The following is a 26,767-nucleotide window of genomic DNA, read 5'->3' on the forward strand; positions in this document are numbered from 1 at the left end:
TGCTGAAGCGGCGGGAGCGCGACTGCGCATGCGTGGTGGCAGGGCCGGGTCGAGTCCGGGGGTGCTGGTGCCGGTATCGGTATGGCTGCCAGCGCCAAGTCCTTCCTGGCCGATGCGGGCTACGGCGAGCAGGAGCTGGACGCCAACTCTGCCCTCATGGAGCTAGACAAAGGTGAGGCCGGGCGGGCTGGGGGCTGCCGCCAGCCCGGGGAGCGGCGCTGGGGCTGCCTGCCCCGTGCGGCTGCGCTTGGGGCCGTTGGCGCCCGCCCTCTGCCCCCCGCCGCGCTGTGGGGGGGCGGGCACGGCCCGGCCTTCGGTCCACAGCGGCTGGGAGCTGTGTTCTGTGCCGCCTTACGGCGAGCGGGGGATGGAGGGAGGGCCCGGGTTTGAAGGAACGTTGGCATCGGCAGTAATGATCGTTGTCTCGTTTAGGCCTCAGGTCTGGCAAGCTCGGAGAGCAGTGCGAGGCCGTCGTTCGTTTCCCCAGGCTTTTCCAGAAATACCCTTTCCCTATTCTCATTAATTCAGCTTTCCTAAAGCTGGCTGATGTTTTCAGAGTGGGGTAAGTAGCATCAGTCAGTTTCTGTCTATTCAAGTCTCTGATCCGTAGTAATGCACTCCCTCTGGGAGCGTTGCTGCGTTGGAGCCTGGGCAGCCGTGGGGTTTTTCCACTTGCCTGATAATACCCCTGTGGTACCTACTCTGTTGAGGACAAGTTGTGCTTGATTGAAGCTTGCTTTCCCTGTCTTTAGTGGGCTTAAGTGGCTGTGAGTGATCAATGACGTGGCTCCTTTCCATCTGCCCTGATTTGAGGATTCCCTTGCTGACTGGTTTAAATTCATTGGTGTAAATTATGCTCTGCAGGCACATTGAAATTCATAATTAATAAACAGATGAATGATCATATGTGCAAATTCCATCTCTAAGGAATGTTAATAACAAAGCCCGAAGTACAATTTTTCAAAGCGCCTGATGTCTAAATGATGCATGTGGTGGAATTGGAGCTACTTTGCAATAACTTACAAAGTTTGTAATAGTTTACAAAGTTATCTATTGCTGTTGTGGAATCTTGACAATTGGATCCAGGAAGGAAAAGAAATTCATTGGTGCCTGGCAATGGCAATTAGGCTTTTGTGTCTTAATCCTGGACATGGTTTTCTAGCAGAATTAGATCCCTAAGTGTGCAGAAAACAGGCATCTGCTTACATTCCTTCTCACTGGTGTCAGCAGGTTTGTTTCCCTGGAATTGGGCCTAAATTTGACACTACCTGTGTTAGAAAATAAAACATTAGTGTGTTAGTAGTCTGTTTTTGACTATATCAGTTCACTTAAATATAATACTTCTAAAGCACAGATCTTTCATTGTCTTAATTTACTCTCTGAAGTTTTCTTAAATAATTTCACATTTAAAGTGTTTGAATATTTATTATAAAACAGTCTGGTAAAGAAATGCATGTGTCTTCTATTAGAAACAACTTCCTGAGGCTGTGTGTGCTGAAAGTTACTCAGCAGAGTGAGAAGCACTTAGAGAAGATCCTAAATGTGGATGAATTTGTCAAAAGAGTCTTCTCAGTAATTCATAGCAATGATCCAGTTGCTCGAGCTATTACACTTCGGTATGTATTACATAAATGAGCCTAATTTACTTCAAATCTCTACCTACTTATTAGTATGCAAGTCTAGAATAACAAAATCTGCAACTACCATGAATGAAATGTAGGAGGTGTCTTATACATTGCTCATAATGTTAAAAGTAAAGGTATCTGTGTTCAGAATAATAAGGCTATTAACCATTTATGATGGTGAGAATTTTGTGGATAGCTCCAGGCAAAACAGAATTTGCAGCATTGAAATTTTGAAATCTTCAAGAGAAGAAAAATGAACCAGGTGTACTTATAATGCAGGCAGTAGCAATATGCAATGTATCATATGTTACCTAAGATATATTTAGACCAGGTCCAAAAGGAAAGTGCTTCTTTAAGTGTCAAAATAATTTTTGTTAACTTGTAACCAGAATTTATTTATGTGAACCTTGCTATGCCTGTACCTATTTTTCATTTATTGTTGTCCTAGAGGTTTACTGCTTATTGGTCTCTGATCAATAACTTCTGAGAAAGTGCTATGGTATTACTGATTGCTTTGGAATTCCTGGGAATCAGATACGGGGAAAAAAAAGTAAAAATAAGCTATCTTTAATGTTACTGTCCTGCTGTTTTGGTGTCTAGGTCTCTAACACTATCCAACGTGATAATCTTAACTGCATCTTCCAACTCCTGTGCCATTTAATTCAGATGTGAAGAGAGCACTCTTCTTTCTCCCTTTCTATTTTCTTCTATCCTTCTAGAACTGTTACTGATTTCACTATTGAAAGATGGGAGGCATTAGCAAGGGTTTGTTTGATTAGTTCATATGTAATTTCTTTTGATATTTTATTTGAGATTATGCTTTCATGCTCTGGTGTCTTTAGAAGTCTGTAAATATAGTATTTCTACGTGTTTTCTTGTAGTTCCACTTCAGTGTTCTAACATAAGATTACAATTGTTGACTAGTATTGAGGGCTATCTTTACAGACTGCTAGAAATCCCAGGAATCCACTCAGTTTAAAAAAAAATACTTAAATTACTAATAATTTCACAGGATGCATCAAGTGAAAGGTTGAAGTGGCTGTTGGTTCAGCAGTTTCAGATTAAAATCTTCAGTTGATTTGTTTTTGTCCTCCTTAATTAGTGTCAGTAAGAAAGAACGTGCTGAAAGAAAGATCTGCTAAAATAAAACTTAGTGTCTGAGGAATTTCATTGCTAGCTAACTGTGGGTAAATATTTGCATAGAACTCCTGCTAAAATTATATTAGTGCAAATCCTGCATTCATTCTTCTTTTAATTGGATTGTGCTAAATATGCTTGAAAAGAATCTTTGAGATATTCTTAGCAAAGTATAGCTTGATTTGTTCCTTTTCTAGCAGTTGCACAAAAGGTATTCGTTATTCCCAGTAATAACCTTTTATCGCATCAGTGAAAGATCTTGGAACCAAATGATGAAAGTCAGATATGTTTGCTTCGTCATGGTAACATTCTAGAAACTCGGTGTTCTTAGTATGTTAAAAATTATGACTGTTCAGACATTTCTCACTTATTTACTTCTGCAGTCCTAATTGGGAAGAGGGCTAGAAATGGTGGAAACAGTTCTCTAAATGCTTTTTTTTATCCCCTTAGATTACCACATTTCTGAATTTATATCCCATGATGTGTACTTCATGTGTGTCTGAAAATAGCCATCAGTATGTTTTAGCATTAAATCTGTTGTATTGCTACCAGAACTTTGAACGTAAAAGGATCTTAAAAGTACTTGTTCCCAGTGCTATACTGTACTTTTACCAAGAATTCTTATAAAATTGTTTTTCACTGTGCTCATTTCAAGCTAAGAGGTATCAAAATGTAATTAATTTTTTATTAAACCACTGACCTAACCCACATGACACAATTCTTTACCTTTTAATTAAATGATTACTTTTGGCATTTGTTTCTATAATAGATGTGAAAGAGCACATATTTATATAAAAATAGTCTTTTAACCAGTCCTTTTACATTTTTACTTGGTTTCATCTTGCATTTCTTCATGATTATTTTTCTTCCTGATTTTGCTGTAATTTATGTCTGTAGGATGTTGGGCAGCATGGCATCTATTATTCCAGAAAGGAAGAATGCACATCACAGTATTCGTCAGAGTTTGGATTCCCATGATAATGTGGAAGTTGAAGCTGCTATATTTGCTGCTGCCAACTTTTCTGCGCAATCCAAGTAAGATATTATTTTCAGCTTTTCATGTTATAGAGAATGGAAACTCCGTGGACATTGGCATTCACAAACCTTAATATTTCCTTCTGTAATGCTAACCGTGTCATTTATAACAAAACATTTAATTATGTGCAGTAACTGTATTGTAAAGAAATCTGAATACAAGTTTAACAGATTTTTTTCTTTTCCCTAAAATAGTAATGAAAGGTCATAGATATGGGAATGCAAAGTGGAATAGCAGCCTTAATGAAGGATTATTTCACAGAAATTATTTTAGGAAACAAAATGTAGTGCTGTTTGTCTCTGACACATCTTTGAAAGCTTCCATTTTATCATTTGATCATGCTCATGTGCAGGTGTTCTAAAATGACTTAAGTCTTTGTCAAGCACTCTTGTGAAAGTTTTTATTGTCAAAACACAATGTTTAGTAGTTCAGATGATTTTTATTTTAAAATATTTATTTTTCATTTCACCTGATACTTTGTTTTTTCTCTACAGGGATTTTGCTGCTGGAATATGTAATAAAATCAGTGAGATGATTCAAGGTACATACGTATATTAAATGACAAAAGGGAAAAGCTCTGATTTCTCTGAGAATACTTTATTATCTGTATGTAAATACTGGTTATCAGAATACTGTTGGCTTTAACTTCAGATGTTTCCAGCTGTTAAATTCAATTAGCTAACCAACAATCTAATGTCTGGCTCTTGTGTCCTCCTAAAATCCAGGTTATTAAAACACCTGTTTGGTAAAGAATAAAAACTCATGTATAATACAGTGAATAAACTTGCATAGAGTGTCACGGGCTGCTTCAGATGAGTTAATATGTTACCTGCAATGAAGGAAGGAGCAACCTTCTCAGAGAACCGTGGAAGTGCTAGACACTGCTGTTGTTACGCTGCTAGCTAGTAGATGAGTTATTTGAAGCTAATGCAGCTGTCCGCACAATCCGCGTTCAGCAGCGGTAGCAATGCTGACCTGTTGTGTGCCTCAGTACTGCCAAAAGTCAGTACAAAGGACTAACACTCTGCCTACGTTTCTCTTTCTTGTTGCAGGTTTGGCCACACCTGTGGACTTGAAATTGAAGTTGATCCCTATTCTACAGCACATGCATCATGATGCTAGCCTGGCTTCCAGCTCCCGGCAGCTGCTTCAGCAGCTGGTGACATCGTATCCCTCTACCAAGATGGTCATTGTTACTCTGCACACCTTTACTCTGCTCGCTGCTTCTTCTTTAGTTGACATTCCTAAACAGGTAATTCTTCCTAATTCATTCCTTCAACTTAAAGTACAAAGTACATTTAAAAAAAACTCAGATTCTAGCCGATGCAGAAAATAAATCACAATGGATGCGCTAGCATGGTTGTTCCTATGTGCTATAGAGAAAGAATACTCTGAAAACTGCTGCTGCTTTCATATTTTTTGCCCTCTGGTCCCATTTCCAGATAACCCCATCAAATATGGGAACCCTTCTGTACAGATCATAACCTGTCTTTCTTTAAATTAGTCGGGATGGACATCAACTAGGGTGAATCAGCATTTAGGAAAGCAAACACCCTGACTTTTTCTGTAAACATTTCATCTTACCTGTAGAACTCAGACTTTGCTTTTCACATCTGTATATTCTCTTGGGTTGTGGGTGGTGTGCCTTTTGCCTTTCTTGCATGTAATGCAAATGAATATTTCAATAGGACAGAGTGCATTTAAAAATCTATTTCTTGAAGAACTCTGAGGAATTTGAATCTGTTGCTATAATGTAGGACTATCAGCCAAGTTGTGGGAAAGCAGTGATGGAAAAATATAATTCTTTTATGTTCTGAAAATGTGCTTTCTGGATGTTATTTATATAGCAGTTCTGAACACAGTGACATTTGAGATTCATCTAACTAATCCTTGTAAAGTAGTCATGAAAACGTATTTGCTTTCTTTAAATCTGTACAGAGGTGGAAGGCCAGTGTCTATTACTGTTAGACTAATAGCATTGATCTGTCTGAAACTTTTTTGGTATGGCTGATTTCTGTATTTCAGAGTTTGGTAGTATTGAATCTGAGTGAACTCAAACAACACAGAACAATTGATGCACTTTTTTTTTTTTGTATGGCAGTAGGCATGATGACTTAGGGTGTATTTCTGCAACAGAACAGCCAATGCTGCTTTAAAGTGATATAGCCAGGGTGGGGGATGGAGAGCAAAACCATGGCTGCCGTGTTCATGGTTTTTCATGTGCTGTCTATTCCATCTCTGTTAATTTGCAGGAAATTAACACAACAAAGGACATGTCATTTAAATTGAGATGTATGCTGCGGAGGGGGGTTGGTAGAGGTTGTTTTGGGGGTTGTTTTTGGCAGCTACTGAGACATACAAGGTATGTCTGTGTTGCTATCCGTTAACTGCAGATCATGCAGACACCCAACCTGGCATCAAATGCCCAGAATACTTGCTAGTAGTATAATCATGACAGTATATGGTGTTTACCAAGCTTCTCAAGGATGTTTTTTGGTATTTCTGTGAGTGCTGAAACAGGTCTCAAGGCTTCTCGGGTATGCAGGGTGATGAGAAGGGTGCGTGAACAAGGAGAGCAATTGACTCTCAGACTGTTTTAGCTTGCCATGGCATCACTGTCTAAGTAGGGGCTTTTCCACGTGGCAAGCAAAGGTGAGTTAGTTTTGGCAGAGTATGCTCAAAATTTCTTCACAAGTGCTTTTGGAAAGACTTTCTTCTAGTAGCATCTCTCTTAAACAATGAATTTACTTTGTTGCAGATCCAGCTTTTGTTGCAGTACTTGAAGAATGACCCCAGGAAGGCTGTGAAGAGGCTTGCAATCCAAGATTTGAAATTGTTGGCCAACAAGACACCACATACTTGGAGCAGAGAAAATATTCAGGTTTGTACATTTCTAAGCTAAAGTTTATCATTAAATTTTGCAATTAGTTGTAGAATTCTTTCCAGAAGAAAAACTTGGGAGGTAAAAGAAGGAAGAACATACATCTCCATATCATTAAATAAGGTTACTCTGCCAAGCAGAGTAGCCAACTATTAATGAACAGTTAATAGAATATCTTTAGTTGGGTAAGTTGACCCATAAGGATCAAAGTTGAAGTATAACTGAGAAAAGGCATGTGTCATGTAGTAGGCCTTTTTACAGTAAGGAAATAACTGTTCTATCTGATGAACTCATCTAATATAATAGACATGAGAGCTGAATGTTTAATCTTACAATACTGAGTATGTATTAATGCTCTCGTGTAACACAGTCTCTGGGATTTGTCAAAACATGTCATCCAGCAAGGTATACTTGAAAGGACAAATGCAATTTTGACTTAATTTCTTAGTATTAATGGCTCATTTTTACTAGTATCCTTGTGAATCCTGTTGTATGAATGAGACCCTAGAAGGTGTTTATAGTGCATCTTTGTTATTTGGGGAACCAGTTCTTATATTGTAGATGGTGTTGCTGTTTTCTTTCAATCACAGTTGCATATGAACACTTCTTGTTTTTCCCTTTTTTTGCTAGAAATTACTTTATAAGGTAACTTCAGATTAAATTAATGAGAAAGTAAGTATTTCAAGAACTTAATGGCACAGGATTATAACTCTACTTTTCTGGGTCTTTTCTCTTTGTTTTTACTATTCCTGGAAGCTACTTTTGCTCTATGCTGTTGGAGCGTAAGGCAGCTGAGAGAAAGAACTGTGCAGATTTTTCTTAATAATTGTGTGAGAAATAAACCATATTTTGCTTTGTCTCCAGTTCTTAGATAAGATGGTTTGGAGTGTGCAGAGGTTTTTGTTTTATTGAACTTTATTCTTCATAATGGATTAATACCAGAAATCTATTTTCTTTTAGTCATTTTAAAGAATCGCTTTAATGGTTTATGGATTCTTTGCAGTCAAAATGCTACTCTATGCCATTATGCCTTGTTGGTAGTTATTTCAATACAAGAGACAGACATTGATAGCATGGCTTTCATTGTTATGTAATGTCTCAAAGTAGGTGTCCTGATGGTTGAAATGCATAGGAAAAAGTTCTTTTGATGTTGGAATTAAACCAGTGACTGGATTAAAACAAAATTGGCTGAAGCTTGTTCCTGCTTGCTGAATGGTGTGCAGAAGTAATGAGAGTTTTTCTGACTTCTGAAATACAAAGCCAACATTTTGAGTTGGGCAACTCTTTTCCATATATTTAAATGACCTGGTAATAGTTATACAACAGGGACTGGAATAGACATTCATTTTCTTGTGACAAAACCTGCTGCTTGTACCTTTTTACCCACAAGAGTTTCAGCAGTGTTAACTTCTTCAGCATTTTGGGTCTGTTTGTGTGGGTCAGGTAGGAGGCTTGGTCTTTGAATTTTGGAGACTTCACTGGTTTCTAGATAGCAGCTTTAGAAGCTGTTGCTGTTGATGCTTATAGCGTTCCTACTGACAGTGAAGGTAATAACCAGTCTGTGGTCTATCCTGTTAAATCTGTGCTCCTGGTATTCTTCATAGTTACTGTTTCAAATATACTCTGTGCATGGTGATCTAATAGCACTGGAGTAAAATGTCAGTGTCTTGGGAGACATCAAGACTCGTTTTCAACCCTAAGCACTATCTTCTGTCTGTTGATGCCATACTATCCGGTGGATTAGCAAAATACTACATTAGTACAAGTTACAAATTTATTTAGAATTTAATCTTAAGAACATACATATGTCTTGTAGAACACTATTTGGAATTTTTATTTGTTCTGTGGAACTAATTCTGTGTTGTTTTTCCTTATTCAGTTACTGGATATTATAATTAAGCTTTGGCACTCTTTGAAGCAGAACATACTTACATTTCCCACTTGTGCATCATACTGCTTTCTCTTGTGTTGACTAAGCCTCCAAAACCAATGAATGACTAATTTGTGGACAGTGCTGGCATAATGAATCTGATAAAAATGAACATTTAAAGTTATTCCAATCTAGATATGATAAAGTCTGAGGAGATCTGAAAAAAGGCACAAAAATATGACAGGAGCTCTACTATAAATGAGTTAAAATATGAATTACACTTAAAGATGTTTAATCAAGAAACTTCAACTGTATTCTGTTGGACACCAGGACTGATAAAGGAGATGACACTTGAAGCTTAGCTCATCAGAGATGTATACTCACATAAAGCCCTGCAGATTGTTACAAGGCAAAATAATCAGTATACCTCTAAGACTGGAGAACTGTCTTAAAATCTTTTTCAATATTTGATCAATGAGACCTGATAATATTTTTCCCACTGGTTTTTAACAGATGATAAATTGGTGTTTTCTGCTGGATGAGAACCACTGTTGCTTTTCTGTAAATCGTGTCCTCAGTCTGCTAAAACAGATGCTTCGGGATATGACTTCTAACTGTTGATTTCAGTATAGTATTTTCTGTGGAAAAATCTTGACTCTCAAAACTTTTCACATACAAGTGCAACTAAATGTTTAATACAGATAGCTCATGGGACTTCCTTCTGTATCTTCTGCTAATTTTTAGGCGCTCTGTGAATCTGCCCTTCACACTCCTTATGACAGCTTGAAACTGGGCATGCTATCTGTTCTTTCCACATTATCGGGAACCATTGCCATTAAACAGTACTTCAGCAGTGCTCCAGGTAAGTAAACTAGATTAGATAATTATCTTTGACATTTCCAATGGGTTGGCTATCTACTGATAATCAGTTCCATCTAAACACTTTGTAGGATATTCTTAAATGATTTTTGCACTTCAGAACACTAGCAGAGAGTCAGATACTGTATACCTATGAATAGTCATGGTCTAAGATTTTGTTCAGGATTTTGTGGGTAATGTGCTACATGAAAGGCGTTTTTTATCTTTGGGTCTTCGGCTTTTCTTCATAAAATGAAGAAATGTAACGGCTCTCAAATGGCTGACCTGCATTCTGCATAAGGTGCTTTGAAACCATGGATTTGCATAGTTTTTGAGTAGCATGGAGACTAGTGGTGTGAGAGTAGGCTGGCTTGTTACCCTGGCACAGTGAAGCTATGCCATCTTTGTGGAAATGACCTGCTTCTGTACCAGGTGAACGTTTCTGCCTTGTGACTATATTCTAGAGAAATAGAGTAGACATTTTATAGTGTATTTCAAGGTATCTTGTTCTTAAAATGGTGATCATACTGTTTTCTTTTTTCTTCTTGAAAGCCAGACTGCCCTAATGACTATTATGAGCCCAACTACATGGGCTGCAGAAATGGAGAAAAATAGTACATCCTCTTCAGTCATCCTGGAATGTCTTAATAATTAATATGCTCACTGGCTGGTTTTAATGAGATATAATATTTCTTAAGGCAATATTTCTGAGTGTATGATACATCAGCCTTTAGACCCAAATATTCTTTCTAGTGTATGTCTAACTTGTACAGTGTTTAGGAATGGAGGGAGAGCCTCGGTTTCTGTGTGGAGAGATATTTCCTATCTCTTAAACATATGAAAAAAACAAAAAACAAACAAAAAAAAAAACCAAACCCAAAACCTTAATCCTAAGTCAATCTAATTTTTTTGCAGAAATGTGCTTGAAAATACCTGTGGTGTGATTATAGACTGTGCTGTTTTATGTCCTGTTTGTCTTGTTTTTAGGAACAGCAGCTACAACTGTGAGATCACTTGATTTAGTAAAATTAGCACAGGAGTGCTGTTACCATAATAACCGTGGCATTGCAGCTCATGGTGTGAGAATTCTGACTAATATATCAGCCTCTTGTCAGGAAAAAGGTAAATGAAAGCAAGGACAATGAAATGTGTCTGTTTAGTCAGGCTTATGCACTTAAGACGTATTAACTGGTCTTGTCTTTGAACCTGTCTGTAAATCTGTCTGATCCTTCATGCTGGTTAGGGAGAATGGGGACTTTAATCTAGTAGAAAATACTCTGTGATTTTACAAATGGTTGGGAAGATTCCATTTTAGTCTAATTTCAAGAAAATTACTGGGCACAGTAAAACTCGTGCTAAATAGATGCTTGTCTTACCTTTGCTGTAAGACTAGTGAATTGTTTGTCAGCCTTTGAAAACTCTTTACACAAAGTCTGTTGCAAAAGAATAAAATGTCACTTAGAAGTCTTAATCCAGAGATTTATGCACTCTCCACAAATGTCATAGTTGGTACGACTGCTGAATAGTTACTTGAGACGCGGAGTGGCAGAATTGTTTCTAATCAAAATAAGGTAAGGTACAAGTATTAGGAAGATACTTTATCTGTCATGATTGCAACACCAGTACAAATGTTACACCAGTTATGGTCAGAAAATGTAACGGAACTAACTACATTTTGTTTTTCTTTTCTTAGATCTTCTGCCTTTGGAGCAAGATGCAGTTTTTGGCTTAGAAGCTCTCCTTGTTCTTTGTAGTCAAGATGACAGTCCAGGAGCTCAGGCAACCTTAAAGGTGACATTACTGTTGTCTTCCCCTAGCACAGCTATAAGCTATAGTAATGGCTTGTATAACAGAAAGGCTAGTGTGCACCAGATCCTCTCTGGCAGAAGCATAACATACTGAAAGGAAATGAAGATTTATCTGTGTGTTGCCCATAATCAGAGTTCAGAGCAGTGGAGAAATTGAACACAACTACAGCGCAACTCCTCTCATCTCTAGAATGAGTTGATTGTTGTAGGGGAAAAAAAAAATGTAGTCCCCTCGGGAACAGCTGCAATAAAACATGAGCTTGAGCATGGAATGAAGATGTCTCTGGAGGACAAGGAGAATTTTGGAGAGAACCTGATTTTTAAATAATGGCGATACAATGCACATGATTTCAACACTTTTTTAAACTATTGTTTTTATTTTCCCACTTCATAAGATGCTGCCAGTAATTTTATCTAGTTGTCTACCTGTAAAGGCTGGTGGTATGGGAAGGATCATCATCTTTTCTTGAATTGGTGATAGGTTTTTGTGCTGTGAGCTCAGGGACAGAGGCTTGGGCTCTCAGAAAAATCTCATCTTTCGTAGAGTATATGGTTCTGAAAATACTAGATCTTCTATATTCTGCAACTATACTTGCAGATAAGTATGTCTGGCTTTTTTATTTTTAAGTAGACATTGTGTTTATTGTACCTGTTGTTTGTGTGAATTGCAGATCACGTTAACTTGTATGGTGAAGCTGGTCAAGTGCCGTCCTCACCTGAGCCAGTCAGTAGTTGAATCCCTGCTGACCCAGTTGCACAGTGCCCAGGATGCTGCTAGGATTCTCATGTGCCACTGTTTAGCAGCTATTGCCATGCAGCTGCCTGTCTTAGCAGATGGAATGCTAGGAGACCTAATGGACCTCTATAAATTAATTGGACGATCTGCCACAGATAAAAAACAAGAACTCCTGGTAAGACCTTCTGATGAATAGCCCTTGGTGGATAAAGTCTATACAAAAAAGTCTACTGTGGATGGATCTTATTTTAAAAGGCAGCGAAGCCATTTATGTCCAAGTCTATAGCTACTATTTCCAGTTTTGCTTTAACTTTTGACTACATATGTCAGTGTTCAATTTTGAAATATCTCCTAGATGGAGCTGAACTATGCAGTGTATTCCATTAGATTTTCCAGCAGATGGCACTGCTTAGACAAGCGTAGCTATTGAAATTATTGGGGTATCTGTAAAATAATGGTTATAGAAAAACAAAATGGCAGTTAGATCAATTCATGTATGGTACTCTGATGCACATGACTTAAAAGCGTTTTTATCTCTTACAATATATTATCGCATGTATTTAGAAATTAATTTGATTTTTAAGAAAGAAATTACAAGCTTCATGTTAATTCATTTGGAGCATTATAAATATATCGGTTAAAAGTCACAGTAAAGATTCTTTAAATGAAATAGACTTTGATCTTCAAGAAATGCTTGGGTTGCCATAACTACTTAAGATACATGACTGAGAAGTTCCTCAGTTAAAATGTGTATGTAATCTTCTATGTAGTTTTGAGTCCAGGAGCAAGCAGATCATTTGTGGTAGTTTAGGAAACAAAATTGGCTTTTTAAACTTATTTTAGTTCCTGAAATATAGCCTTCTTCCTCACTCTTCCACTCTTCATTAGGTTTCTCTTGCCACAGTGATATTTGTTTCAAGTCAGAAAGCTTTATCTTCAGAAATCAAAACTGTTATCAAACAGCAGCTTGAGAATGCCTCCAATGGATGGACTGCCTACCGGATAGCCAGGCAGGCTTCCAGAATGGTAAGTGAAAATACCTGGAGGAAAATGGTTTGGTGCAGTTGGAAGGATGCTAGTGATTTCTTTGAACTGGAAAAAGAAAGTAAGAAAAATGGTAGGACTCGGGAGGAGGAAATGAAGGAGGGGAGGGGGGAAATAATTTCCCCTTTTAATTTCCTGGAATGCTGATTCAGTTATATGCTATTTAGGGCAGTCATCCCATCATGGGATTTCACTTGTCCTTTTGAAGTACTCGAGTCATGGTTTTCCACTTGTCGTTTTGAAGTACTTGAGAAGAAAGTAAGTAATGACCTGATACTTTCTTGACCACCTGCCTAATCCGCATTGTCTAGCTGTTCTCTAGAAGGTGATATGAGCCATCCTGATGTGTACTTCTCTTTCTTCAATGTGGAAAAAAAGGAATAAAAAGATACTGTTTCCCTTTTCCCTTCAGTAAAGTCAGAGCTGGGGTTAGAATTATGTAGAAATCTTCGTACAAAATGCTGGGGTAAGAGTAAATTTCAACATTGGTTTCTCATCTTGTTGAATTATCTTGTGTAAATAAGTAATATTCTTTATACAGGCTGATACTTCCATAAAATAAGCATTTGTGCTTTTATTAATTGTTCGGATTGTCATGATGAAATGATCAGAAGAACTTTCACTACTGGAGGTGTTACTGTTTTCTTATTTGTATTTGCTCCACAGAAACCCCCAGCCTTTTTTCATGTCCCACCTTAGAAACATTCTTGTCATTACAGGGCAACCATGACATGGCCAGGGAACTGTATCAAAGCCTGCTGACTCAGGTGGCTTCAGAACACTTCTACTTCTGGCTGAACAGCTTGAAGGAGTTCTCCCATGCAGAACAGTGTCTGACGGGTTTGCAGGAGGACAACTACAGCTCGGCGCTTTCTTGCATTGCTGAAGCTTTAAAATCCTATCACAAAGGAATAGCGTCACTGACGGTTAGCACAGATCTTCTACTTGAGTGATGATGTTTCTGTATACTGCAGCAGGTCTGTTTGGTTTCTGTTCTTAAACCTCTGAAAAGTTTTTGGAGATATCTGACATCTGCCAGACTCTCCTTGAGAGGACTGCAGGGAAGAGCCAGTTGTAACACGCTGCATCTTCAGAGAGAAGATGCTGTAACTCAGTTAAATGTGGTTAGCTAAATTTCTCTTTTTTATTTTCTTCTCCCTGCACCAGCTTACTTCCTGCCTAGATCAAATCATATGATACGTGACAGATCTTTTTTAAAGTTACAGTACTTAAAATTCTCCACTCCTTGTCTTGACTGAATAAATGCTATTTTAATAGTCATGCTTGGGAATTTGTCTAAATTGGATGCTATCTTCTCGAGATCTGGAGAAGGATTTCATTGTCTTCCTCACTCCTGCTGAGTTCTTGTTGCTTTGTATTTGACAATGTGATCCTATGGAATCCTAACAAGGCCATACCAGTTTACTAAGGAGGGAGGACAATTCAATCTCATCAAATCAGCAGAATTCAAATGGTACCTGCTTTTATGCAAATACTTTCTGCTTCTCTGAAGTGGTGAAAAGAGAAAGAAGCTGCGTGTATGATGTCTGTGAATGTAACCAAAAAAAACATTAATGTATATGGACCTTCAGTTCTTACTGTGAAGTTCTTAACAAAAGATGATTCAGCTTCACACAATACTTTTTCACATTTTATTATCCATGAAGAAATCTTTATATATGGTTTTCTGTATGTCTTTTGAATGAAGCTGCTGTTTGGTTTGGTTTGTTTTTTTTCAGTTACTGGATCTGTCAGTGTTGTTACAATTCAGATATTAGTTTCTAATAAAGTTCAGATACTACTGTTTATTAATAAGCTGTCCCTGAATAAGCAGAAAGTATGTAAATTTTACACCTTTGTCCTCTGAGAGAAAGCTCCATTGTTCCTGAAGTATTTGTCTTTAACTTGCTGGCTGAGAGAATAAGGCTTTTAATTCAACATTTCAAGATTTCTCTAATGTCTAGAAGTCATTGAGGGGGGACCTCATCTAATTAGATGTTAATATTTAATACCGGCAGGAAAATAACTTGCTTAAATAGGTTATTCTGTGATTCAGTAATTTAATCAGCTGTTCCCTAGAGTTTGTCTGTTTTCTGTTGAAGGATTCCTGTCCTTATCTCCTCTGTTGACTTCACTTCCTGCGTGTTGCACATAATGCTTTTCTGGGTGCAATACCTTCCTTGCGGGTGGTTGTGGTCCAGAGGGGTAAGTACAGGTTTTGGAGGGCTAGAGAAGAGGAAATTGGATTTTATCGCTGGCTGTTGCTGACTGATTGCATAACTCTGGACAACTTCCTAACCATGCTTGAGTGTATCAGCTGTAAAAGGAGCCACTCACTGCCTGTATATACAGAACTCAGCATCTCAAAGCGGGGCAAAGTGCTATAAAGTGCATGACAGTCTTACTGCTGAAGACTTTTGCTGTTTTTTCCCTCTGACTTCAGCTTTTCTGTTGCCGCTGTTACGGTGTATAAGGTGACTCAGCACTGTTGGTACTGCAGACCATCAGTGTATAGGATGAACACTGTATGGCTGTCCACTTTGCAGGTGGAAGACACTATGCCAGTAAATTTGTTGCAGATGTTCAGTCAGCCCAGTTTAGCAATGATGAAATATGCAGACAGTGTTTGATCTTGTCAGCAAATATCTCAATTCCTTCTTGGTATACATGCAACTGTCTTGTCTTGCATTGCTGTATGCAAAATGTTCTTTCATGTGTGTTAGTCCACTTGTGGAAAAAAGTCCCATTACTTTATGGATGAGAGGTGTGGGAGGGAGGGAGGGCAGGAACTTGTCACAGAGCGTATTGGCCACAGTCCCCACCTGTCTCGCTGTGTACTTGTTTGTATAGGTAGCAAAGGTTTTGAATAGGACCTGCTCTCTCTGGCACAGGACATGCACTTCATTAGAAGTGTTGTGCTTATTTTTCACTGCTGGTAATCTAGAGAAGATACAAAACCTGATCACTAATATAACCATTGATTAAGTAGCAGTAACTCCAGATATGTTGATAACAAGTGATTGTGTTTGAAGAACTTGGCTGAGCCAAAGAACTCTTGCTGTAATTTTCAAAAAAGAATTGTAACTCACTTAATGCCCATGGCTATATGGTTAGCAGATAAGGTAAATTGCAGTATTAATGAAGCAAGCTTGTACTTCCATTTACAAGAATCAAGTCCAATTTGTGCTACTAAAAACGTCTGGATTTTCTGATACAAGTATTGGTACTTTACTCTCTATAAAAGCATGCGGTCTCTGTAGAGCAATTACAGTGCAGTGAGATCTCTTCCACAGAGGGTTTTCTGAAACCACCCTTGCAGAATGAACTGAACAATATCCATTCAAAAGGAATTTTTTTTAATGCCCTTGGAGAGGGAAAGCAAAGTGGTAGATAAGAGGAGCTGAATGGCTCAAGTGATGAAATAGTCTTATTTCTTTGATTGAAATCTAAATCAATAGTTTGAAGCAGTTGGCTGATGTTTCCTCACTTTAGTCAATAGTGGGACAGTTCTCAGATAATGTGATGTTTTGTGAGAAACTAGTTTGCTGCTTTCCTGCCAGCAAAAAAAGGCTTCTTAGTAAGGTTTTGGGTTGGGCTATAACTTCTTGCTTCCAGAAATGACCTTTTCTGTGGAGGAATAAGAAGCAGCAGGGAAGACATGCATGAGTTTAACATACTTCCAGTCTCTGAGAGGATGTCCCAGTACTGTATTTTGCAGATGCGTTTTTTTTTCCCCCTAAGGGAAAGCATGTACTCTTCTCAAAATCCAAGTGTCAGAAAATTAGTGGATTTTTGGTTTAACTAGTATCAAATCTTGAGTGCACAGTTTACCCTTTCATGGGTGTCTAGAGCTGTCACAGGTGCTTTTACAGGTCAGATAAGCGCTTAGGGAGCAAAGTTTCACAGAACCATATTTTCTGAATAATAGCAGCATGTGTACCCTCTTGGAATTCTGTTATTTACTGTTCTTAGTCATCACTGAACTGTGTCTCTGCCTTTACCAAGTGAAGGTTCAGCACCTCTGTAATATTACTGTCCATTTCACAGTTCCAAAAAAATCAAAGGTTATCACCCCTTCATCTTGCTGCAGGTAACGTTACCCAATTCTTTTTCTTCGGGCTGATACAGAGGATCACTTTCAGCCCTTTGTGTTTCTGTCTGCCTTCCAATTTAGTGTGCTTTCTCTTATGGTAAGGATTGTCTGGACTGATGTAATTTGAAGCCTTGGCCTTGGAAAAAGGGGAAATAGGTGCCCTAATAGCATCATAACACCTTAAGTCACATTTGTTGCAGGGGTGAGATGTGCTTGAAATACAGCTTAGTAATCACCTAACTTCTGTGTCATTTATATTCAGTATGATTTAAAGTGAGCAAATCTGTTAAATGTAGTTTTTAAAAAAGCAGCTTTTAGAATTGAACTGAAAGGTTCAGTTGTCTGAGACAGTTCAATGATGTTACAAAGTTATTTCGTCATGTTTGCTTTTGACCTAGATTGCCAATGTTCCTATTACTGTGTTTCAGGCTGCTAGTACACCACTTAATCCTCTGAGCTTTCAGTGTGGATTTGTGAAACTCAGGATTGACCTTCTGCAAGCTTTTTCTCAACTTATTTGTACCTGCAACAGCCTGAAAACAAGTCCACCACCAGCTATTGCCACAACGATTGCTATGACATCAGGAAATGATCTCCAAAGGTGTGGACGTATCTCTAACCAGGCAGGTGTTCTTGTTCCACTCTTGTGCAGTTACATTTATGACTCTGGTATGAATTTTGCTTCTTAGCAAATATATCTGACAAAAGAAATGCAAAGTGGTCCTGAAGAGTTTTGCTGAATAGTGGGCCTTGGTTTTCACTTGTAACTATAAAAACATCTGCCTGTAGCAGATGGTATTTTGAAGTTGAGCATGTATCTACGTTTTGTCATACATTGACACACGCAGCTTCCAAGGATATGCATGTAATAAGCCACTTAGTAGGTTCAAACTTGCAACAAGACCTTTTACACCTTGTTTTGAAACATCTCAGATACTGTGATTACACTGAGGAAGAATATATACTTTAGGATTGTACTGCAACTCCTTTTGGTGAGTGTTGGCAACTAACTTGATACCATACAGAACACCAAGACAGGTTGCTTCTAAAATGCATGTAGTCTGCAAGAAGGAACCAGTGGGTAGTCTTTGAAAGACAGAGCAGTTTTATTTACCAGTAGGGGGTTGGGAGGTAGTTGATAAGGTTTTTTGTTTTGCTTTATTTTTAACCAAAGGAGGGTATGTTGGTGGCGTGTGACAAGAAAAGTATCTGTTTAATGCGTGGATAATTTTGTTTAATGCGTCTGTTACCTTGGTGACTTTTATTTGTGTGAAGAAGCAAGAACTTTTAATATTTGTTTTATATATATATATATTAAAAATATAAAAATATAAAATATCTATATTAAAGATATAAAAAAATATAAAATATATTTTGCCAGAGTATGTTGTCTTATTCCTTCAGTGTTGTATGTCATACTGAAGTGGTTTCCTGGATGTGTGGGGTTTTGTTTTGTTTTGCTTTGCTTTGATTTTTTTTTTTTTTTTTGACTAATAACATTGCCTCTGTAGATGAAGCACTCCATGGAGGAATTCCGAAACCTGGCTACACGGTATGGAGATCTGTATCAGTCATCTTTTGACGCAGACTCAGCAACTCTAAGGAATGTGGAACTGTATCCTTTTAAAAATCTTAGGATTTGTCCGCTTTCCTTCCCATGTGGACAGCATGAAGCTTAACAATCCTCTTTTCTATGAACACTGGCACAAAGTCATTTTGAAGCAGTAATATAAAAATTAGGTACCAATTAATTAAAACCTATTTGGAAATATTTTGCCATAGTGTTGTTTGGAATTAATTCATGAACAAGTTGTTCTGTTGCAATTTTTGTGTCATAAAAATTGGGTTTTTCATTGTTCATGCTCTGTTTACTGAGGGACTAATAACTATAGGATTACTTCACAAAAGCTAGAGAAATAATGAAAAGTGCCAGTAAATACACTGTATTTCTTGGTTATGGTGCCAATTTTGTAAGTCTTCTAACTCCTTAGTATTAATATCAGACAACAGCAGAGCTGCCTGTTGATTTCACATGCAATAGAAGCTCTGATTTTGGATCCAGAATCTGCAAGGTAGGTTTGATAGTTAACTTCCTATTCCTTTGCTATTTATTTCTAAATCCTTGGAGCTTTAAGCATAGGAATTCAAAGAATGTTCAGAAAGTTTCTCAGTAGACCCTTCTAACTCTACTCTGGGCAGCCTGCTGTTGCTCCTGTTCTATACCTGGCAGGCTAGGGACTGTGTTTTGGGTTCTGCATTTTATACTGATTTTGCTCTTGAGAGCAGTGTACTGGACTTGTCTTAAATACAGACTTGCGTTAAAATACAAAACAACTTTTATTCTCTTCTTTAGCCACCTATTTTAACTTGTCATTCTGTGTTAGCTCCCATACCTACTGTTCGCACTTATAAGTGCACATTGGTTTCCGTAAGAGTCCTGAAATATATGCACTAAATTAGTTTAAAATTCTAATGTAAATTCATCACCTCTTGACTCTTTAACAGTGAACTTAAACCCACTTGAAAATCATGTTGAAATACCTATGAATTGAATCACTCTTTAAGATTCCCAAGATGAGATTAAATGGAAGATAATGTGGATAAACATTCTTTCAAAATTTGTGATCTTATAACTGGAAAGAAAAGTGAACATCCAAAGCAAGTGTCCTACTCGTGAATTATGCATTGCTTAGAAGATGTATTAATCATACTTGTCAAAAGTATGAAGCTGTGGACTTGTAAACATTAGGTATCTGGGAGATGGAATTATATTAAAAGCATGACATTATAAACTTCCACATTTAATCTTAACTCAGACTGGCTTTCTTGCTTTTCCCTGAGTTGTGAGACTTCTAAAAACATCATAAACACTGCAGGCTCAAATTAAAGCTAGGGGACTTAAACATGCTGAGTTGGTTAGACCTGTAACTGCTTCAAGTGAGAGAGAGTGAGACAAATTGGTAGATAAACTGTAGTTAAAGGGTTTAAACGTAAAGGGCAAGTCTTATACTAGAAAAATAATAAACAGTAAACAGTTTGAAAGAAATAGTTATTTCTTAATGGATGTCAAGTTGTATCAGAGGATGGTCTTGCTGGGCCTGTTCAGGAGTGAGCCTCACAGATTATGATGAAGGAAGTATATTAGACACAATGAAAAATTTTATTTTTTAGTTTCCAGGAATATAGCTCGAATGGAACAGCACATGTTGAGAGTGAATATGAAAGAAGAATGATGTCTGTATTTAATCACGTACTGGAAGAAGTAGAATCCCTCAACAGGAAATATGCTCCTGTGTCTTACTTGGCAAGTAACAGTTTTAAACGTATGTTCTGTAGACTAAGGTTCCAACTCCATACATCTATGGTGCTCAAGAAAATGAAGAGCACACTCTGTTAATTAACATAACCTCTTACTGGCCCAAATGGTCTCTACAGAGACTCACTACTCTAAAAATACTTCAAAAAAGGTTTTGCTAAGACATCTGTAACCTTACCGGTCTGTTTAAAAATAATGTTTTTAAAATTCTGATACTAAGAATATAGCAGATGCTGATAAGATAACTAAAAGTGGTGTCAAGTCTCTGTTAGATCTCTTGCCACAGTCGCATTCAAATACTGAAGCACATTCTCTTTGTTCATGCTGTTGTCATGAAGCAATTCTTCCCCTATCACACACAGTGGTAGAGGGTCCAGCCCTAGCCTAGCTTTGGTCGCTGAGCTGTTGGCAGTTAATACTGTGTTTTGTGAGTATAGTGTTTCTCTTATCGATGCAGGTCATCAGAGAACACAATGTAAAGTGTGCTGAATGCAAACAGTGAGCTGATAACGTACTCCTGTACAGGGCTAGTATGGCTTTGTCTTTTCCTGTTAGTGAACATCATAAATCTGAAGTGCATGTTGATGGGAACAAGGTAGTTCATTTGTCATGGCTGGCATCTATTTGCCTGGTCTCTAAATTCAACAGTCCTTACCAATTCCAAATAGAAGAATGAGTTGTGTAAAATGTAGCAAAGGTAAACCCTGTAAACTTAGTTGTCACTGGCTCTATAGCAATGCAGCTAGGTGACTTCACTAGCACTGCTGTTGTTCATCTGAGCAAGAAGGACGGTGTAGTGCAGTGGGGAAAGGAAGGGTAGACAAGAGGCTTAAAACTTAATCATTGCACCGCAGCAAATTGTGGTAGGTGCCAGTCTTGTTTGCTTGGAGGGGAGTTGTTTATTTGAGAGTTTGCGTGTGAGGGTTTTGTGTAAGAGTGTTTCAAGCAGATCCTGCTCTACTGACTTCTAACACTAGGATTGAAATTATTTAGAATTTTTTCTTGGCCTCCTTGTTCTTTCCAGAGCAGAATACCTTCTCCATAAAGGGCAGAGCATAAACAGAGAGGCTGAATGTAAGTCACTGTCCTCATAGTGGCTGTTACCCTATGACTGTATCAATATATTTCTGGACTTTTAGTGGAAATTACTGCAGTTTCAGTAGCTCAAGTGCATGTCTTTTTTTTATGCTATGAAGGATATTTTTTTCACAGTTGTTTTGGCTCTGTTTCTTACAGCATACAGCTTGCCTGTGCAATGCTGTCATTGCATTATTGAAGGTACCCCTTTCATTTCAAAGGTACTTCTTTCAAAAGCTGCAGTCTACAAGTATTAAGGTAAGTACTGCTCAAATGTGGCCTAAAATTTCTCTTTATAGAGTCTTTACTTATGAGAAAAGCCTTACTGAAGGCACAAAGCTTCAGCATTTTTAATGAAGATACATAACTGCAAATAGCATCTGGGTTTATCTGTTAGGAGTAACTTGAATAATGTGTACATATCATCATTAAGAACCACTAGACTGTGATTTAGGCAAGTAGCATTCAGTTCTTTGATTGTAAAGCCTTAAAGATAAAATATAACTGGAATTTTTGTTGATTCTGAGTCTGCAAAGCTAAATAGCATTCTAGTCCTAGGAAGGCAACTTTTATAAATATGCTTTGTTCTTTTTTTTCCTTTAAAAAGCAACATTTACTATCTTGGAAGAAAATTGTAATATTTATCAGCTGACTGAGTAAGAATGGCTGTGTGACCTTCAGTGGTCCTTTTTTTTTTTTTTTTTTTTTTAACCCAAGTGCTTCTTTTTTCTGGGAAATGTGAAAGCCTTAAGATATTTAATATTTACTCTTACTGCATTTTACTTCTTTGTTTAGTTTAATACACTTACCTGTGGCTATTTTGTAGAAGACTTTTCCACTTCTTTTGAAGAAGTGCAATTAATGAAACTGATAAAAAGACCACATCTGGTATTGCTGATGATGCTTATTAATTATTATAGTAACGAGTCTGTGTTCAATTTGCTGGTTTTGCTACCAAACTCCTCTGTGGAAGTTTTTCTGTAAGGTGTTCTGTTTCATCCTTGAATTTTGTTTGCCTTTCTGGAGTCATGAAATTAGTTTTGGTCTGTTTTCTTGTGTTTCAGCTTGCTCTATCCCCATCTCCGAGGAACCCCGCAGAACCTATTGCTGTACAAAACAATCAGCAATTGGCACTAAAGGTGGAAGGAGTGGTTCAGCATGGATCTAAACCAGGCCTTTTCCGTAAAATCCAGTCTGTCTGTCTAAATGTCTCATCAGTGCTGCAGAGCAAATCTGGACAAGACTATAAGGTATGGATAGAATAGAGCCAGGAGGAGTTTTAAGCTTTCTTGCTGTATTTCCCTGTTTTTTTGTTTGACTCTGGTTAGCAGAATCTTCAGGTTGAATTGAATGGGTTCTTCTGTAATCTTTTCACTCTTGACAGTTGACATTCAAGCACTGGCCAGAGCCAGGCATAGTGCATGGAAGGGATATGGAATTTTTAAGTCTGCTGTGTGCTGATACCTTTATAGTGACAGCTTTTCTTCCAAACAAAAGAGACTTTGTGATGTTCAGAGCAAGTCATTAGGAATCTGCCTGAGATCAGAAAAAATCATCTTAGGCATCTATCGTATGAAACTCCAAAGGTAAAAAAGACAGGAGTAGACTGTTGTCTACCACACAGTTTCTAGAATTTATTTATCCTTGTTTTACTTTTTTGTGTGTGTGTTTGGAAATCAGGAGGACAGGCTGTCCAAATTACATAGCACCTGAGAAGATGCATAATAAATTCAGGTCAACAGTTTTATCGAAGATTGCATGTCTGAAATTCAGGTTCTGCTAATGTGTGACATTTTGTGAAAGGCCTGTTTTGGTAGGTTTGGGGTTGTTTTGTGGGGGAAGAGGGGAAAAAAGTCAGTTGCTTCTAAAAGAACAGGACTAGGAAGTGTATAATATTTGTCTGATTTGTATTACTATGTGGTAAACTAGAATCTCAGGGAGAAAAAGACTTGTTAGCTACCTTGCTTCTGTGAGTAGGTATAAAAACTCATTCCTCAGTGAAAAAGCATGTCAAGCTGGCTCAAACATGCGCATGCATTAGTTTAGGAAAATTGAGGACTAAGATTTTTCTTTTTTTTGTAAGTTCTCTCCTTCAAATGGAGAGCAGAAAACTTACTTTAACAGGTTTATATAAAATGGCATTTTAACCTTCCATGTGTTCTCAGATTCCTATTGACAACATGACCAATGAAATGGAACAGAGGGTGGAACCACACAACGACTACTTCAGCACTCAGTTTCTGTTAAACTTTGTGATACTTGGCACCCACAACATCACAGTAGAGTCCTCTGTAATAGATTCAAATGGTATTGTCTGGAAAACTGGGCCTAAAACTACTATTTTTGTTAAATCTCTTGAGGATCCATACTCCCAGCAGGTTCGTCTTCAGCAACAGCAAGGACAGCCACCATCACAGCAGCAACAGCAAAGAACAGCATACTCACGGTTTTAATTCTTAGAAGTGACTCTATCCTGGTCAATGGTATTACAGTTTTTCTTGGATACTTTTTTTAAGACCTACAATTTTAACCTTCCCCTAGAAAGTCTCAGATGACACTGTTGGTTTTTTTTAATTATTTGGGGTGAGCTAGAATTTGATTCAGCAGAGGCAACTATGTTCAAATTTGGAGTTGTGCTTTTTATATAGAAAACTTCAACCTGATCCCTTCACTTCTGATCACAAACCTGTTGTAGTAGGCTCCACAAACTTTGATAGCAGGGGACACTAAGACCTCTATGACTAGTACTTTCTGTACTTTCTTTTTTTGAAGCACACAGGTTCTAATGTTAGGCTTACAGGACATTGGTAAACACTTTGGCTAGTTATACAGAATATGAGTGTAATACCAAGTTTGTATCTTTTTAATGTGAAGGAATTGGCAGGAATATCCAGAGATGATGATTTTTTTATTATTATTATTCTGACATTCTAATAACGACTTCCGGTATTTGCCATGATTTGGCTGGTGTATGTGTATTACTACAATTCATCAGCACCACTTAAGGTATGCATCTGAAAGAAAAAAAGGCTGTGGCTCGCTTCTCATACCCAGTCGTTGTAGAGGGAGGAGACTGAGGGGTTGCTCTCCAGGGAGTCTTACAAGAGACAGAATTTTACAGGTGGGAACAATAACTGTTTCTCAGATGATACAGAGAAGATTACTATGTTGTTTTTCAATTTTCATGTATTTCATGTTTTTGGGTTTATTGGGTTTTTTTTGTTTGTTCTTTTAAGAGGGAAGTTAACTTGCAAGTTGTCATTAATTTTAACAGCTTTGTTTTTTTAAAAAAGAAATTTTATATACCGGAGCTTTGTAATCTTGTGTACTCTTTGACCAATTTAGTAATCTTAATTGTTACTTTTACAGGATAACTTGAAGGAGAATTTTGCCAATGCTAGAAACTGACTCAGAGTTATTTTGGATATATGCTGCTTCATACATAGTTTTCATGATTCCTCTGGGACATAAAAGGCTGAACCCTGCCTGTGTCTGGACTCCCAGGCAATAGATCACATAACATGTCTTTCACCTGCTCCTCATAAATCGCTGCTTATTGTTCTTCAGGAAAGTAGGACCTACTTGAATGGGGAAGAGGAAGGATGGCACTTCTTACAGACTTCAGTTTGTGAATGGCTTAATCCTTCTCATTGGAGCAGAAACGTTCATTGTTATTTTCTCAGTAAATTCCTAAGATAGTGTTATTTCTTCAGGTTGATTTAACGGTAGAAGCTGATTAGAGCTTGCAGATTCTGCTTGCTTTATATGCAGAGAATATGATAATGGTTGTTATGAGCCTAGGTTTCTTCGGCATAGCTGGATGGAGAAATGTTTTGGCTTTGTTTCCCCATAATAGTTGCTTAAAAAATCAACTTTCTTCCTTTTATCTTGAGACTAACTGAAAAAAAAAGTGATCATTGCAGATTTCATAATATCTTGGTCAGGCTACAATCCTAAACAGAAAAGATAATTGGGATGCAAGGTGGAAATAGACTCACAAAATCGGTGAAAAATTCACCAGCATCCTTCTTAAATATGATTTTTATTTTGTGCAGGAGACAGAAACTACCACTGCCCTTCAAGCTGGCTAAAGAAAGTGCATACATGTACCTATAGCTGCATACAGTTACATGGTCCAGAAAGAGGTGTCCTGATCAGAATTATTTGCTGTTGCTTATTTTTTTCATTAAAGCTGTAGATCAATGTCTTAACCACAAAATGCTTCTTACTGTAATGTGCCAAAAAAAAAAAACCAAAACAAAACAAAAACAAACAAAACAAAAAAACCCCACACCCCTCCCCCAAAAAACCTGAGAGGTTAAACAATTTTCTTATCCTGCATAATGTGTTTCTTGCTCTATTTTTGACCAATATGTTGCTGAAAACCTGTGATGGCGGCATTCCAAAGCAACTCAGAAATTAAACTGAATTTCCACACTGGGTAGCAGACTTTTCTCATAAGTCATGTGATGTTCACAGTGCATAGCTAAACTTATGAGAAGCTTAGTCAAAAAAAAACTTAGCCAGGGGAACCCCTGACCTGGTCTGAGGTTTAATTGGCTGTGAGCCAGTAAGATTAACACTGCTGCAGTTGAAAAAATTGTTCCTTCTCCAAACAAGTTCATTCCCCTGATCTGAGAGGCCTCTAGAACTCCAGGGACTTGTATCAGTTTTGGAGCCAGGCAAGTAATAACTGAAGTCTGAGAATTTGGATGCTAGGTATGGGGAGATTGTGGGGTGAGGATAAATGTCTTCTGGAAAAAGGCAAGTAGTGTTTATTGGAAAGTAGCTTGTATAGGAAGGTGGCTTACTGTGCAAGTATCTGAGTTTCTAACAAATTCTGAAGGATTTCTTGTGCTGGCTCATTTGCTGGTTAATTATATATGTATGCTGATCAGGAAAGACCTTAGACCTATAACTAAACTGTCCTTTTACATAAGCAGTGTTTTATGTGAGGTTGTTCCTTGGATGTTTGTTTTATTTGTTTTCAAACATTGTGTATTTTTATTCCTAATACACTGTGAAATACACTTGGCAAAGAGGAACCAAGATCTTTTTCATAGAAATCAGTGACTCAAAATACCCAAAGTAAGGAAGGGTGTTATAGTAATGTACAGAGAGCTGCTGTTGGAGCCACCAGCAGTGAATGTGATCCCTGACTATTAATAGAAGCAGGGAGGTTATCTTGCCCGAATAGTGTATTCTGTTTCTGGTGCCTGTACTTAAAGATGGGCAACAAAGAATCTAGAAAGTACTTCTACAACATGGACCCATGCTAAATCTCCT

General features: G+C 37.8%; 1 protein-coding gene across 1 annotated transcript; it reads left to right on the forward strand.

Moving 5' to 3' along the window:
• The first annotated feature begins 33 nt into the window (after positions 1–33).
• INTS7 (integrator complex subunit 7) lies at positions 34–25,918 on the forward strand. The gene is made up of 20 exons (XM_042789781.1): positions 34–172; positions 433–562; positions 1,470–1,616; positions 3,660–3,797; positions 4,293–4,339; positions 4,851–5,050; positions 6,557–6,679; positions 9,294–9,411; positions 10,395–10,529; positions 11,101–11,198; positions 11,887–12,126; positions 12,840–12,977; positions 13,715–13,921; positions 17,517–17,711; positions 18,600–18,703; positions 19,092–19,160; positions 20,260–20,392; positions 21,641–21,739; positions 22,546–22,731; positions 23,647–25,918. The coding sequence occupies exons 1-20, from the start codon at positions 82–84 to the stop codon at positions 23,932–23,934; spliced, it is 2,886 nt and encodes a 961-aa protein (XP_042645715.1). The 5' UTR covers positions 34–81; the 3' UTR covers positions 23,935–25,918.
• The last annotated feature ends 849 nt before the right edge of the window (positions 25,919–26,767 follow it).

This window comes from Tyto alba, unplaced genomic scaffold (genome assembly GCF_018691265.1).
Source record: "Tyto alba isolate M040663 unplaced genomic scaffold, T.alba_DEE_v4.0 Super-Scaffold_16, whole genome shotgun sequence".
Lineage (NCBI taxonomy): Eukaryota > Metazoa > Chordata > Aves > Strigiformes > Tytonidae > Tyto > Tyto alba.

Excerpts from the sequence above, each read along its gene's own strand:
- INTS7 (XM_042789781.1), top strand. The coding sequence starts at position 82 with ATGGCTGCCAGCGCCAAGTCCTTCCTGGCCGATGCGGGCTACGGCGAG. Across the intron at positions 12,127-12,839 it reads ATAAAAAACAAGAACTCCTG|GTTTCTCTTGCCACAGTGAT; the intron begins GTAAGACCTTCT and ends ACTCTTCATTAG. Across the intron at positions 19,161-20,259 it reads TTGGATCCAGAATCTGCAAG|TTTCCAGGAATATAGCTCGA; the intron begins GTAGGTTTGATA and ends TTTATTTTTTAG.